Source organism: Eulemur rufifrons, chromosome 19 (genome assembly GCF_041146395.1).
Source record: "Eulemur rufifrons isolate Redbay chromosome 19, OSU_ERuf_1, whole genome shotgun sequence".
Lineage (NCBI taxonomy): Eukaryota > Metazoa > Chordata > Mammalia > Primates > Lemuridae > Eulemur > Eulemur rufifrons.
This window is the reverse complement of record NC_091001.1, coordinates 87778588-87795552: the sequence shown is the minus strand read 5'-3', so window position 1 is coordinate 87795552 and position 16965 is coordinate 87778588. Positions and strand designations below refer to the sequence as shown.

The 16965-nt window shown below is 34.6% G+C and overlaps 1 protein-coding gene across 1 annotated transcript in view; it reads right to left on the bottom strand.

Moving 5' to 3' along the window:
* STRN (striatin) overlaps positions 1 to 16965 on the bottom strand; it is a 98431-nt gene that overhangs the window by 52124 nt on the left and 29342 nt on the right. Inside the window, exon 2 of the mRNA XM_069494248.1 lies at positions 7640 to 7743. Coding sequence (XP_069350349.1) covers positions 7640 to 7743 — 104 coding nt within the window. The remainder of the gene's footprint in view (positions 1 to 7639; positions 7744 to 16965) is intronic.

Here is a 16965-nt window from a genome sequence, read left to right as displayed (position 1 = left end):
CATAGCTAGGTCCCCCAAACGGCCTTTGTTGGATAAAATAGCATAAAAATTGTTAGTAATTTTAATACACTATAAGAAGTCTCATTCTAGCTTTGTTTCAAAGCATATTATTATACATAATGTGCCAGGAATATAACAATATAACATAGCAGCATCCCAATCACATTTTTTTTTTTTTTTTTTTTTTTTTGAGACAGAGTCTTACTCTGTTCCCCAGGCTAGAGTGCCATGGCGTCTCTAGCCTGGCACTAGCTCACAGCAACCTCAAACTCCTGGGCTCAAGCGATCCTACTGCCTCAGTCTCCTGAGTAGCTGGGACTGCAGGCATGTGCCACTATCCCCGTCTAATTTTTTCTGTATATATATTTTTTAGCTGTCCAAATCATTTCTTTCTATTTTTAGTAGAACGGGTCTCGCTCTTGCTCAGGCTGGTCTCGAACTCCTGACCTCGAGTGATCCTCCCGCCTTGGCCTCCCAGAGTGCTAGTATTACAGGCGTGAGCCACCGCACCCGGCCCCGATCACATCTTAAATGTTGATGTCAAAAATAATTTCATTAATTTCAATGAACTATTATTGCATTCTTATGATGTGCCAGGCACTGTGCTGGCTGCTGGGAATAGCCTCAGGGTGGAGGCAAAGGGATGCCTAAGAGACAAGAATATAAATAACTATAACACACTGTGCTAAGATCTATAAAAGGTTCTATCACGTGTTACAGGAATACAGATAAGGAATTATCTAATACTGTCGAAGTTGGTGTCAAAGGAAGCTACTGAAAAGAAGGTAACACGTGAGATTTTAGCTAAACCTCAAAACACAAGTAGGAGTTTTCCAATCAGATAAATGGATTGATGGAGAGGGTATTTCTGTCACAAGGAACATTATAAACATGAAAAATAAAATACACAGGGTCAAAGAACTGTAAACAGTATATTTAGTACCCAGAAAGTATAGAAGAAATGGAATCAGAGAAGGGATAAAGAGGGCCTGGTTGTGAAGGATATCACAAAGAACTTTGAAATTAGCCAGGTATTTTTAAGCAGGAATATAACATGATTGTCATATCTGTGTTTTAGAAAATGAATCCCATGGACATGAAAAATGAATTAGAATATGGAAATACTAGTGGTAAGGACAGGTTATTACAGTAGTGTAGACAAAAGAAAAGTAGAAGTGAAAAGAGAGAAATGGGGAAAATGGGAGAAATGTTTCAGAGTTATATTTTATACAGTATTTGAAGTTCCTCAGTATAGATGTTCCTGAGTAAATCTCAGATTATATACTGTGTAATCTTAAAAAATCATATTTGATTTGCTTATTTTATAAATTTTATCACATATTAAGGAATTCTTTAATAAATCCATTGCTAGGTGAGCAATCCCTCCAATGCAAAAGATTCAGTTTTTTACTTAATTTTGGATCTTAAAGTGGGACTACTTAGAAAACCTATAACACAGCAATGCAAAAACATGATCAGTACTTATGTGTATACAGGTGAAATGACAAGATGTCTGGAAAATGCTTTAAAATAGATTGAGGTGAAACAAGACTGACAAAAACATTAACTGGTTAAGCTTGGAGATGTACATGAAAGATATTAGTCTCTCTATATTTGTGTTTCAAATTTTCCTCAATACATTTTCTTTATGGTATCAATTGTAATGTCTTCTTTTTAATTTCTGATTGAGTTTATTTGAATAGTTTCTCTTTCACTCCTGGTTAATCTAGCAACTAGTCTTATGTTTATCCTTTCAAAGAACGAACTTTTCCTTTTGTCGATCCTTTGTACTGTTTTCTTGGTTTCAATTTCATTTAGTTTCTGCTCTGATCTTTATTACTTCTTTGTTTCTGCTAGCTTTGAGTTTTGGTCTTCTTTTTTTTGGTTTAACATAGTACTGGAAGTCCTAGCCAGAACAATCATGTAAGAGAAAGAAAGAAAGAAAGGGCATCCAAATTGGAAAAGAGGAGGTCAAACTATCCCTGTTTGCCAATGATATGATCTTATACCTAGAAAATCCTAAAAATTCCTCCCCAAAGACTCCCAGAATTGAGAAATAAATTCAGTAAAGTCTCAGGTTACAAAATTAATGTATACAAATCAGTAGCAGCATTTCTATACACTAATAACAGTCAAGCTGAGAGTCAAATCAAGAACTCAATACCATTTACAATAACTGCAAAGAAAATAAAATACCTGGAAATATATTTAACCAAGAAAGTGAAAGATCTCTGCAAGAAAAACTACAAAACACTGATGAAAGAAATCAGAGATGAAACGAATGGAAAAATGTCCCATGCTCATGGATTGGAAGAAACAATAGTTAAAATATCCATACTGCCCAAAGTGATTTACAGATTCAATGCAATTCTCATCAAAATACCAATGCCATTTTTGACAGAACTAGAAAGAACAATCCTAAATTTCATATGGAATCAAAAAAAGAGCCTGAATAGCCAAAGCAATCCTAAGCAAAAAGAACAAATCTGGAGGCATCACGTTACCTGGCTTAAAATTACACTACAAGGCTACAGTAACCAAAACAGCATGGTACAGGTATAAAGGTAGACATATATATCAATGGAACAGAACAGAGAACCCAGAAATAAAACCAGAGAGCTACAACCGATTTTCGACAAAGCAAACAAAAACATTCACTGGGGAAAGGACACCCTATCAACAAATGGTGCTAGGAAAATTCAATAGCCACACGCAGAAGAATGAAACTGGATCCCTGTCTCTCAATTTATAAAAAACTAACTCAAGATGGATTAAAGACTTAAATATAAGACCTGAAATCATAAAAATTCTAGAAGAAAACACAGGAACTCTTCTGGACATTGGCCTAGGCGAAGAATTTATGACTAAGACCTCAAAAGAAAATACAACAACAAAAATAAACAAACAGGCCTTAATTAAGCTAAAATGTTTCTGCACAGCAAATAATCAACAGAGTAAACAAACAACCTATAGAATGTGAGAAAACATTTACAAACTATACAATCAACAAAGGACTAATATTCAGAATATACAAAGAAATTTAAATAAATCAACAAGAAAAAAACAAATAACCCCATCAAAAAGTAGGCAAAAGACATAAGATTTTTTTTTCAAAAGATATACAAATGGCCAATAAACATATGCAAAAATGCTCAACATCATTAATCATCAGAGAAATGCAAGTTACAACCACAATACAATACTAACCCTGGGAGAATGGCCATTATTAATAAGTCAAAAAGTAATAAATGTTGGCACAGATGTGGTGAAATGGGAATGCTCACACGCTGTTAGTGGGAATGTAACTTAGTACACCCTCTATGGAAATCAGTATGGAGATTCCTCAAAAAACTAAAAGTAGACCTACAATTTGATCCAACAATCCCACTACTGGTATCTACCCAAAGGAAAAAAAGTCATTACGTCAAAAAGACACCTGCACTCAAATGTTTATCGCAGCAAATTCACAATTGCAAAGATACAGAATCAACCTAAGTGCCCATCAACTGATGAGTGAATAAAGAAACTTTGGTATACATATACCATGGAGTACTACTCAGCCATCAAAAGAAATAAAATAATGTCTTTTGCAGCAATTTGTATGGAACTGGGAACTATTATTCTAAGTGAAGTATCTCAGGAATGGAAAAACAAATACTACATGTTCTCACTTACAAGTTGGAGCTAAACGATGGGTATATATAGTCATAAAGTGATATAGTGGACATTGGAAATAAAGAAGGGGGAGGGTGGAAAACGGTGAGGGATAAAAAATTACCTATTGGATAAAACGTACACCATTCTGGTGATGGGTACACTAAAAGCACAGACTTTAGCAGTATACAATTCATCCATGTAATAAAAAACACTTGTACGCCCGGAATCTATCAAAATAAAAATAAATAAATAAAAATTCTTTAAATTCCTGACATTAAGGTATTAGAGAAATAATTTCAGAATGAAAAGAACTAAAATGTTCTAGAGCCCCCGAAGTTTTTTAAAATTCCTGGCATTACGGTTTTAAAAAAAAAATTTCAGAGTGCGGGGGAAAAAAAAAAAAGAAATGTTTTAGAGCTTCAGGTCACAAAGAAATGCTTAATTTTACACTTAAATAGTGCCATTACATCAGGAATAATCCCAAATCATTCCATAAACTTCAAAAGATACAAAATCAGGGACTCTTTTCTGGGAGCATCCCATTAGCTAAGGAAAAGAAGAGAAAAAAAACTCTTCCCTAGATTCAGCCAAATTGTTATCTCTTCTGTTCTTCAAAGCCAAACTTCTTGGAAAAAAATAAGCAACTATATCTTATTGTTGGTACTTTATCCTTCTCACCTCTCAATCCCTTGTGATCTGGCATATGTTCCTGTTACATCATTGAAGTTGTTCTAGGGGTACCAACAAGCTCCCAAGTGGCAAATCCAAAAATGACTATTTTCAGTACACAACTTATTTAGAGTTTGTTTAACATCTTCAGTTGTTGAACTTCCTTCTTTAGCTTACTTCCAAAATACTATTTCCTTTGTTGGCTCTTCTTTCTCTGTCTTCTCCTCAAACATTCCTATTTCCTATGGCTGCTGCTAACTCTTCTCTTTACATGACACTTGTTCCTCACCCACAATAATATCAATGATTCCCAAGTACATATCTCTAGTCATGGGTTCCCCACCTATACCTGCTCTTTAACCCTTACTCTTCATTTTTAATTCATTTGATAACTTTGAAAACTCTCATTCATAATTCACAGTCTTTCAAGCCAGCAAAAACTTGAGATTCCTTTTTTTTTTTTTTTTTAAAGAGGGTCTTACTCTGTCACTCGGAAATGCAATGACATGATCAAAGCTCATGGCAGCCCTGAATCCCCAAATTCAAGCAATCCTCCTCCCACCTCAGCCTCCTGAGTAGATGGAACTACAAATGCGTGCCACCATGCCCAGCTAAATTTTTTTTTTTTAAACTCCTGGCCTCAAGAGATCCTCCCACCTTGGCCTCCCAAGGTGCTGGGATTACAGGCATGAGCCATCGCACCTGGCCGAGTCATTCTTGAGTTATCTTTCTCCCTCACCCTCTATACCATCTCAAAATTTTTATATCATCTCCAGATTTTATGGATTCTACTTAAAATTTTTTACAGCTGATGCCTCTCTATTTCAGCAGCTGCTATGTCATCATCTCTCATCTTAGACTATTACAATGTTTCTGCCTTTATTAACAGATCTTTCCAGTCTATCCCCCACATTGTGGTCAGAGTGATTTTTCTAAAATACATTTCATGCTTAAAACCTTCCAAGTGCATAACAATTAAATGCAATATATATTTCCAGACTGGATCCTAGACTGCATCCTGGACCAAGAAAAAAATGCTATAAATATTATTGGAACATTTAAATATAGACTATATTACAGAATAGAATTGTATCAATGTTAAATTTCCTTAATGTGCTGTGATTATATAAGGAAATGTCCTTGCTCTTAGAAAATATACACTGAGGTATTCAGGGGCAAACTAACTAAAAATGACGTAAGAGAAAAGCAATACATATATAGAGAGAACAAGCATGATAAAGCAAATATAGCAAAATGTCAATTGGTGAATCTGGATAAAGAATATGCAAGAGTCCTTGCAACGCTACTATTAGTTTGAGATCATTTTAGAATAAAAATTTTTTGAAAATTTTCCATATTCCCTGTTATGTATAAGATGAAAGTTTGAACTCCTTGGTTAGATTGTCCATGATGTGACTTTTTGTTTTTTTTTTTTTTGAGACAGTGTCTTGCTGCTGCCCAGGCTAGAGGGCAGCTCACTGAAGCTTCAACTCCTGGGCTCAAGGGATCCTCCTGCCTCGGCCTCCTAAGTAGCTGGGACTACAGGCTAGTGCCATCACACATGGCTAATTTTTCTATTTTTTTGTAGAGATGGGGTCTTGCTGTGTTGCCCAGGCTGGTCTTGAACTCCTGGCCTCAAGTGATCCTCCCACCTCTGCCTCCCAAAGTGCCAGGATTAAAGGCATGAGCCACCACACCCAACCACCACCTAACTCTTACCCCCTCTACCATTATCAGTCATCAAATCACTAACATCCTACTACTCTCCATACACAATGATTACAAATTTCTGAACACAACAAACTGCTTTGTTTCATGTCAAACATGTTCTCTCTACTCCCTGCACCTTGCCTATCTGGCAAGCACCTTCTTATTTGATGCTATTCAAGCCTTACCTCCTATAATTATGTCCTCCTTTCTATTTCCATCTTCCAGATGGTAGTACTCTCTTCTTTGTGACCTCACCATACCTTTTACAGACTTCTCCATAGCACTTATCATAATTCACTGCTCTGTGGTTCACAAGTCCAGACACACTCGCACATATACTCAGCCCCTGGTCACTCTAGTATTTGTATATTTCAAGGCTCCTGTCTTATAAGATTACATAATGTACTGGTAAAGAGTACAGGCTCCAGAACCAGAAAGACCTGAGAAATCTGAATCAAAGCTCTCTATATATAGTTCTGCTACTCTACATAAATTACTTAAGGTTTTAAGCCTCAGGGCCTGATTTACTGTAGCTACTCAACAAACAGTTGCCATTATTAGTATTATTATTCTCTCTTTGGTTAAGTCTACAATTTAGACAACTTAAAATCTCAAACAGTCCCAAATTATGTATTTTTAAAAGTGTTTTTCTTTCCCTCTTACCAATACAACTTTCAATCAACCTCTCAAGGATTGAAAAGAAGCACTTTTCACTGAGGTCAACCTGTTTTCAATCTCTTGTGCCATTTAAAGATCCTATATGAAAGTGAACACAAGTTCTAGTCAAGTTTTATCTATTTCTCAATATTTATAAATATCTTCTGCTAAGTACTATTTTATGGTAATTTTGCAAACAGCCCATTTATCAACTTCAAAAAAATGAGAAAAACTAGTGATCATCAAAAACAAAGCAAAAAAGTAGCAAAATAGAGAATTCCAATATTATCTATCAAGAATTCAATTATCTAAAACAATAAACTGTCACAGACTGCTGACCAAAAAATCCAAAGACTATTCATTAAAACAAATAAACTTAATTTCATATGATAACTTCCAAAACTCTCATTCATGACCTATTTTCCTTCACTTGTGACCCAAATTTATTTACCTGATATCTTAAACACTAGCAAAGTAGAAGGGTACAATTAGTTTCTAGAGCAGAGAAACAAAATACAAAAAGAAATCTGTAAAGATTCTCAACATAGTCTGCCAGGGCAATTTTCTTCTTAATAAAATACATCAAATTGAGCAATATTAAGTGACAGCAAAAGGGAATAAGCCTTACAGAAATTTTCTTTACAATTCAGTAACTGTTTCAACTCTAAAAGGAAATGAGTATTAATAGTTCAGAAAGCAAATATATGTTTCTTAAAAAAGGACAGAGTAGGAAAGAAATGTTGCTAAAATTTTTCAGTTTACTGATCATTACTGAACTACCCATTACAAAATTAACATATTACAACCACTCAAAAATGTTTATCACAGATATGCCTGAACTCAAGAGTGTATAGTATTAAGATTTGATTTTAGGAATGATGGAAAAATTATTCCAACATTTAAGAGAACTTTTCTTTTACTAAAAACTTTCATTTTACTGAATTACCTTTCCTGTTTAAGAGCATACTCCAACATTTTGATCCTCCTCACAAGATCCTTTTTCAAATTTTCTTGACCTTTTCTTTCCCCCTGAAGGAAGGCAATCTGGGCCTGAGTAGGGAAGAGAAAGACAAAACTCGGTTTAGACCAAATAAACTTTTATTAAAACTCAGCTAAGGAAAAACCTTTGAAAGTTAGAACAATAAGATGCAAAAATATTTCCTTTACATATCTATCACAAAGAACAGAAGAATATAAAAAAGCATTGGCTGTAAAGAGGGAAAAGCTTAAGGAAAAAAAAAAAGACATCTGTATATATTTTACTTCAGATTAGGGATGTTACAACTGGTAGTCCATATCCTCTAAGAGTCTATAATCTAAAACAATCAATATAAACGCAAACATATGCAAGGTGAATAGTACAGTTTGCTCAAGTGTTTGTCTTTTACACCACTGAGAGGATTTCTTTCTTATAAAGAATAAAGGGGAGAAAGTAAAATCAGTTCTTATAATCCCCTTGCAAAAACTTTACCATATACTTAAATTTTATGAGGGATTCCTTGTTTTAAATGACTTTATCCTGGACCTCCCCTACAAACAATAAATTGCTTCCTTTTCTTAATCCCCACCCTTTGTCCCACCCTCTTTTAGGAAATATAATACACAGGAACAAAGAAAGCGAAAGTTGGAAAAAGGAAAATCAGAGACAATGGCTTACTGCCCAGTCCTGCCCCCGCCCAAGAATTACTAAAACCCTACATTTTAACATGAAGCACACTGTGAACAAAGTTTATCTTCAGTAAAACAGAGGGGCTAGGAAAGAGGTGCTCTCCAAAATAATTAAAAAGACATTTAGAATTGAAATAATACCTTCCACTTAAGAAATGTGGCAAACATTAATTGTGAAAGTAACTCATAATACTTCTAAAAGTTTGGTATTTAAAAATCAGGTATTTAAGCAGCCTGAAGAACAGCTATCAATTTCACTATTCTAACACGCCTCACCCCTCCCATTTCTGTTGTATTAACCCACAAAGACAGATAACAATGTTATTTATATATCCGAAGTGCTTTCCATTTAAGTAAGCAAGAAGTTTACATTTAAAGATGACCTTACCACATCCCTAAGGAATTGTGGAGATAGTCCAACTAAGGTTCAGTTGGTGAGCCATTAAACTTAATTCCACTTGGTTTGAATGACTCATTTCTACACATTCAGTACCACAATGAACATAAAATCCAACTTACCAAGCTTCTAATAATCTTCAAAATACTGGCAGTGTTATGTTTTTGTTTTCATTTCAATGAGCTCTTAAAATTTACATTACAATTTAAAAGAAGGATTATATTTATCTTACTGAAATAATTAAAAGTAGTTTAAAAACAATTCAATTGTATTCAGAGGAAAAAGCATCAAATATCCACAATATCTATTTATACTTCAATGATCATAAACCTTTTTGAAATTATATATTCTACAATGAAATAATTATGTTACCTAAGCAGAACAGTAATGACACATGTATTTAAAGCTGATAAAAATGAAAGTCTTGTCAAAAGGAAACGGCAGCCCAACTTGTTTGGCCAGATGATTCTTTGCCGTAGAATCTTAAATACTCTTTAAAATGACTTCAATAAAAGTAATAATCTAACCAAACATTCAAAGTAATAATATCAATTATCAATTTTGTCCTTGCTGTATTCTTTGGCTAGTTTTATATTTCTGCCACCATCATTTGTCCTAAATGATTCTGAAACTTCAGCCTATGATACTCTAAAATCTTTACTGTGTACTCAGTCTCCAACCCACTACTTCCCTATTTTTCTCCTACCAATTTACATATTAGATTGGTTGAATACTCAATATAAAAAAAGGCCCAGAAATTGTTTAAGAAAATGATTACAAAGAAGATGTGTGTGCCTGGAAAAGCAAAGAGAAGTAACAGGAATATCTGATATTCTTCTGTGATCACAAAATACTTCTGTGACATTCCTGCGAACGACGCATAACCTGAAACTGATCACAAGCAAACATGAGGCAAACTCAAACTGAAGGACTTTTTACATTAACTTTCTTATAATCTTCAAAAGTGTTAATTAACAGTTAAGAAAAAACTGTTCTAGACTGAGGGAAACTAAAAGAGATGTGAAAAACAAATGCAATACACAATTCTGATCTATATTTGGCTATAAAATGACATTATTGGGACAACTGGCAAAACATGAATGGGCTCTGGGGATTAGTTAGTAGTAATGTATCAGTGTTAATTTCTTGATTTTGCTGGCTATTTGTGGTTACATAGGATAGTACTTGGTTGTGGAAAATAAACACTTAAGTATTTGGAGGGAGGCAATGGGACATCAGGTTGGTTGACCACTAGCCCTCAAATGGTTCAGGGCAAAAAAAATTCTTTGTTGCAACTTTTCTGTCAGTTTAAGATTTAATTTCTTTTTAAATTTTGAAACAAATACTACGCAACTTCCTTAATATACGATACACACAATCTCAACTGAAAAGCCAGCATTAAGGAAACCCATGAAGTACTGACAATAAAGTCAAGAGCAAAACAAGAGGTTCATTTTTTACCACAAATATTTAACATTGCTCTGGAGGTGCTGGCTAATGTAATTTAGTCAAGAAAGAAATAAGTATAAAAATAGAAAGAAGAAATGTTATTATTTGCAAATGATAATGAATGGATACCAGGAAAATCCAAGAAAACAGACTATAAATTATTTATTAAAAAAATAGAGGAATTAAATAAAGTAGTTGCATATCAAATTAATAACTGGGCCAGATGTGGTGGCTCATGCCTGTAATCCCAGTACTTTGATAGGCTGAGGCAGGGGGATCACCTGAGGCTAGGAGCTCGAGACCAGCCTTCATGACATGAGACCCCACTACTACAAAAAAATTAAAAAAAAAAAAAATTAGGCAGGTGTGGTGACCCATGTTTGTAGTCCTAGCTACTCGGGAGGCTGAGCCAGGAGGATCACTTAAGCCTGGGTGTTGGCAGTTGCAGTGAGCTGTGATCATGCCACTATACTCCAGTCTGGGCAACAGAGTGAGAACTTGTCTCAAACATCATCATCATCATAATAACAATAACCAAAACCCATATGTTTTCATAAAAACAAAAGATATAATGAAAGAAAACATTCCATTCATAATAAAAAAATGATGACTAAAATAAGCTTTAGAAGAAAAAAATAAGACTTATACAAAGAAAAATTTTAAATGCTTTACTAAGGGGCACAAAAAATGACTTGAACAAATGAGAAAAACATACCATGTTCTTAAATAAATAGACTAAGGATTACAATAATTAAAAATAATATTTTTCCCTAAATTAATCTTTAAATTATTATGTCACCTTAATTAAAATACTAGCAGGACTTAAGTTCACATGGAAAAATAAGAATAAACCCAAAAAATTTTTTAAAAACCCTAAAATAATTTAAAACATTGTAATTCTATACTTAAAAAGTGGTACTGATGCATGAACAGAACAGTAAAGAGCAATCCAAAACAAACCCAAATATATCATATATAGAAATTTAGTATAAGCTAAAGGTGCCAATGCACCTCATTGGGGGAGAGGTAGATTATTCAGTAAGTAATGATGGGCAGCTGTCTGGAAAACATTTCTTACATCAAAATAAGTGCCACACGGATAAAAAATAATTTTAGTGAACCCCAAGATATTGGAAGAAAAAGCAGGGTTTGTTTTAATAATCTCAGGGTTGGCAATGCCTGTCTAAAAATAAGACAAAACCCAAAGCCATAAAAGACTAATAAATTTGACCTCAAAAAAATAAAAACTTTTATAAAGCAATAAAAAGTTACTGAAAAGCTATTCTAAAAAATAAGACTATTCCTGACAAATGTCAAAACAAAATAGGAAAAGTAATAATATCACAAATCACAAGGGTTTCTTTTTCTTAATACATAAAGAGTACCTACAAATCAATAAGAAAAAGACCAAGAATTCAGAAGAAAAACACACAAAGGACATATTGACAGAAAGGACATACAAAAGACTCAAACATACTAAAAAGATGCTCAACCACAAACGTAAGACAAATGTCATTTAGAAGTATAATCAGATTTCTCTTTTTTCATTAGACTAATCAAGTTCAACAATTTAATAATATAATATGTTAAAAAACAGGCATCTCTTTGTTAGCTGCAGTGGTATAAATGAGGTTCACTTTACGGCAGACAATATCAAGTTTGTAAATACACACATCCTTTAACCCAGCAATTTTACAATGTCATCCCTTAAATATACTTACACTTTTGTGAAATGATATACTACTAAAACACAGACAAGAATGTATCTGTACAAGTAAATCTAATGATAATGGCATATATTTTTGAAAAGAAAACTTTGGAATTGTCTTCAAGGAAAAATGAACATTAAAATTCCATGATGCTTTATAATTTTTCATAGTATATCTAAAATTAGACCATTCATTTCCTAATCATTAGAAATAAAAAAGATAAAAACAACAGTAGGTGGGTATTTTACCACTTAAGTCTACATGGTAAACAGAAAATTTATTTTTATTTATTTTCAATTCTAACTTGTCAAAAGGATATATATAAGGAATATAAATCTTCTATATCTAAGCAGGTTTATCTGCACACATAGTATCTAATAAATAATTAAAATATTTAAAACATACCACTTAATTTATTGAAACCATTTTAAACTACCTTGTACTCTAAAATTAGAAAGAGTTAGAATTCAAAATTGAAATCACTAAAAAGTATATTCAAAGAGAAAAATACACAAAATACTTGGGTTGGATACTTTTCAGTTGTTTCTCAGTCACTTGTTATGTTAGGAAAGAGCATTCACTTTTACAAAAATCTAAAATACATACTAGAAAATTTGACTAATTTAAGGTTCTCATCTTTCAATCTGAATGCAAACTTACAAATAACAGAAGAAACATTTGATAAGTAGAAGTCAATGATATGGTTCATTTAAGCTAAGAAATAGTGTACAACGAAGTTTCAGTAATCTGCTTTATGTCTTAATGCTTTCTATAAACTACCCCCTTTCCCTCTGAAAAGCTTTGGATTACCTTATGCTCTTAAATCTAGGCTGGTAGTTGGTTTTCTCTGGCATATAATCATTGTCTATAGCCCTCTCTCTTAAAAAGTGTCATCATTTGGTGACATCAAACTTTAGCATCAGAATCACCTAGAGGACTTGTTAAAACACAGACTTGTTTTTGAGCTTGGGCTCCACCCTCAGAGTGTGATTCAGTAGCTCTGGAGTGGGGCCCAAGAATTCGCAGTTCTAGCAAGTACCCAGGTGATACTAATCCTGCTGATCTGGGACCACACTTGGAGAACTACTGATTTATACCATCTGCAACATAGTTAGAAGGCCAAAAATAAAGTAAATAGGCTGTTAAGGAGCAAGGAACATAACTGTTCCAGAACCCTAGCTCTTTATGCCACAGAAGTATGAGTCTTACATAGGCCCTCAAGCTAACAGACGAGTACATACTAGCTTTTTGATTCTTTTCCAAATTCCTTATATGACTGTATTTTTAGTAGTCTCCTGATAAGAAAATAAAATACACCAACATTTTTCAGTTCAATTATGTGTTTGGGAAATACCTATTGCCCATTGAGATCCAAACTGCTATAAATTAGAATATAGGAAAGACAAAGAAAATCAAGTTCCTACTCAAAATGCACTTCTGATCTAGTTATGGTACAAGACCAGAACACATATGTCCACAAAAAAGCTAAGACAAGAAGTACAGAATTCCAATGAATGAGGATTCCAGTGATACAGCCAAATATTCACATTCTTCATTTAACAATATTAACTAAGCACCTACTTGTACCAAGCACAATTACTGCCACTGGAACTAAAGCAGTAACAAAATAAAACAGAGCTCACAGTCCAGTGGATGAAACATATGTTGCATGAAACATATGTGTACCAGTAGCATATGTTATATGCACCTAGAACCAGAAACACAGTTAAAGATAGAAGCAGTGAATATAAAAATAAACACAAATATAATACAATGGAATGCCTATTTAACTGTAGTCAAATACAGACGTTCAACTCAAAAACTGTATTTTAATCGGATATTTACTACAGCTAGCTCTACCTTTTAACAAACTAGTGAGTTTCCTGAAATTTTCCTAATAAATAAAATTACTGTACCATTTTATCCATCTATCATTTCTTTTCAAAAAAGGAATTTTTTCCGATGACCCATTACCTCTGACATGCAATAGGAGATAGTGGCGTATCCTTTCACAAAGCAATCCCTTCATCCCTAAATATATAGATTTTCCTATACAGGAAACCCTCAAATGCCCAAATTCTCATTTAAAACACTAAATTAATTATACCCACATTATCACCTTACAGTAGCACATAAGTAACTGTATATTAGTAGGTTTCTTGAGATCTCACAAAGATTCCCTCAGGCCCCCAACCAGTCAATACCCACAGCACATTCTCCTATCTTTCAAATCTTTATAAATGTTCCTGACGTTTGCTCAAAGGGCTAGAAAGTTCAGTTTAAAAAAAAAAAATACACACACACACACACATACACAGAGAGAACTGACCCTCCATATCTATGATTCAAAAGCTGATCAAAAATACTCAAAAAAATAAATAAAATAAAAAATACAATAAAAATAATACAAATTAAAAAGCAACATCATATAACAACTATTTACACAGCATTTACATTGTATTAGGTACCACAAGTAATCTAGAGATGATTCAAAGTATACAAAAGGATATGCATAGATTATATGCAAATACTATATAGCATTTTATATAAGGAACTTGGGACACTAGCATCCACAGATTTTTGTATCTTGGGGAAACCAATCCTCCACAGATATTAAGGGATGAATGTATATAGGTACACACACACACACACACACACACACACATAGAAGGAGTAAGAGAATCAGATATCAATCAAGGGGAGGAATTCCTTTGGATATACAGTATAACAGACTATGACATTCATAGATTTAATATTTATGATTACCATCGTTTTGAGAGCCACACAAAAGATACTTTGTTAGGGCAATGGAGAGGCCAGAGGTCCAATCCAGAGACTGAACGTATGCGTCTAGCCTAACATCAAGCATTTGTGTCTTAAAGTTCAAAAGCAATTAACTCTAAAAAATTTATTTTTAAAAAACTGAGTTTGGCCGGGCGCGGTGGCTCACACCTGTAATCCTAGCACTCTGGGAGGCCAAGGCGGGTGGATCGCTCAAGCTCAGGAGTTCGAGACCAGCCTGAGCAAGAGCGAGACCCCCGTCTCTACTAAAAATAGAAAGAAATGATATGGACAGCTAAAAATCTATATAGAAAAAATTAGCCGGGCATGGTTGCACATGCCTGTAGTCGCAGCTATTCGGGAGGCTGAGGCAGTAGGATCGCTTAAGCCCAGGAGTTTGAGGTTGCTGTGAGCTAGGCTGATGCCACGGCACTCACTCTAGCCCGGGCAACAGAGCGAGACTTTGTCTCAAAAAAAAAAAAACAAAAAAAAAACAAAAAAACTGAGTTTATTGAAAAAAATGCCCCCCATGAAAACCAAACTGCTAGTAATGTTGTTTGAAAAAGAATAAGAAAATGACTGCACTTTTTTTTTATTTCATCTTATTGTTATGGGGGATACAGAATTGCAGGTTACATACGTTGCCCATGTACCGCCTTTCCCCCCAAGTCAGAGCTCCAGGCGTGTCTGTTCCCCAGGTAGTGCGCGTTGCACCCATCATGTAGGTATATATCCCTCCCTTCCCCCCCCTTCCCGAGTCAGCACCTTCAAGCGTTACCATTCCCCAAACGGTGCGCAATGCACTCATTGTGTAGGCATACACCCATCCCCTCCCCCACCTCTCACCTCAGTCTGATATCCGATTGGTGTCGTTCCCAGATGTGTATTTAGGTGATGATCAGGGAAACCAATTTTCTGGTGAGTACATGTGATGCTTGTTTTTCCATTCTTGGGATACTTCACTTAATATAATGGGTTCCAACTCTCTCCAGGAGAACCATAGAGATGTCGTATCTTCATTATTTCTTATAGCTGAGTAATATTCCATGGCATACACATACCACAGCTTACTAATCCAATCATGTATTGATGGGCATTTGGGTTGTTTCCACATCTTTGCTATTGTGAATTGTGCTGCTATAAACATTCGGGTACATGTGTCTTTGTTACAGAATGACCTTTTTTCCTTTGGGTATATGCCCAATAATGGGATTGCTGGATCGAATGGCAGGTCTACTTGAATCTGTTTAAGATACCTCCATAATGCTTTCCACAGGGGTTGCACTAGTTTGCAGTCCCACCAGCAGTGTATGAGTGTTCCTTTCTCTCCACATCCACGCCAACATGTGTTGTTTTGGGTTTTTTTGATAAAGGCCATTCTCACTGGGGTTAAGTGATATCTCATTGTGGTTTTGATTTGCATTTCTCTGATGATTAGGGATGTTGAGCATTTTTTCATATGTTTGTTAGCCATTCTTATATCTTCTTTTGAGAAGTTTCTATTCATGTCATTTGTCCACTTTTTGATAGGGTTGTTTGATTTTTTCTTGCTGATTTTCCTGAGTTCTAAATAGATTCTTGTTATCAGTCCTTTATCTGATGTGTAGTATGCAAATATTTTTTCCCATTCTGTAGGTGGTCTGTTTATTCTCGTGACTGTTTCTTTGGCTGTGCAGAAGCTTTTTAATTTAATCATGTCCCATTCATTAATTTTTGTTGCTGCTGTGATTGCCTTGGGGGTCTTCTTCATAAATTCTTTACCTAGGCCAATGTCTGTAAGAGTCTTTCCTACATTTTCTTCTAGAATTCTGATTGTATCACGCCTAAGGTTTAAGTCTGTTATCCACCGTGATTTGATTTTTGTGAGAGGTGAAAGCTGTGGGTCCTGTTTTAGTCTTCTACAAGTGGCTAAGCAATTCTCCCAGCACCATTTATTGAATAGGGATTCTTGTCCCCAGAGTATATTCTTTCCTGCTTTTTCAAAAATTAGGTGACTATATGAGGATGGTTCTATATTTGGATTTTCTGTTGTGTTCCACTGGTCTGTGTCCCTGTACTTGTGCCAGTACCAGGCTGTTTTAAGAACCACAGCCTTGTAGTATAGTTTGAGGTCTGGCAAATTAATACCTCCCATTTAGTTTTTGTTGCTTAAAATTGCTTTTGCTATACAGGGTCTTCTCTGGTTCCATACAAAGTGTATAATTATTTTCTCTATGAAAATGACTGCTCTTAATCAGAAAAAGAACAGAATGTGAAATTTGGTAACAG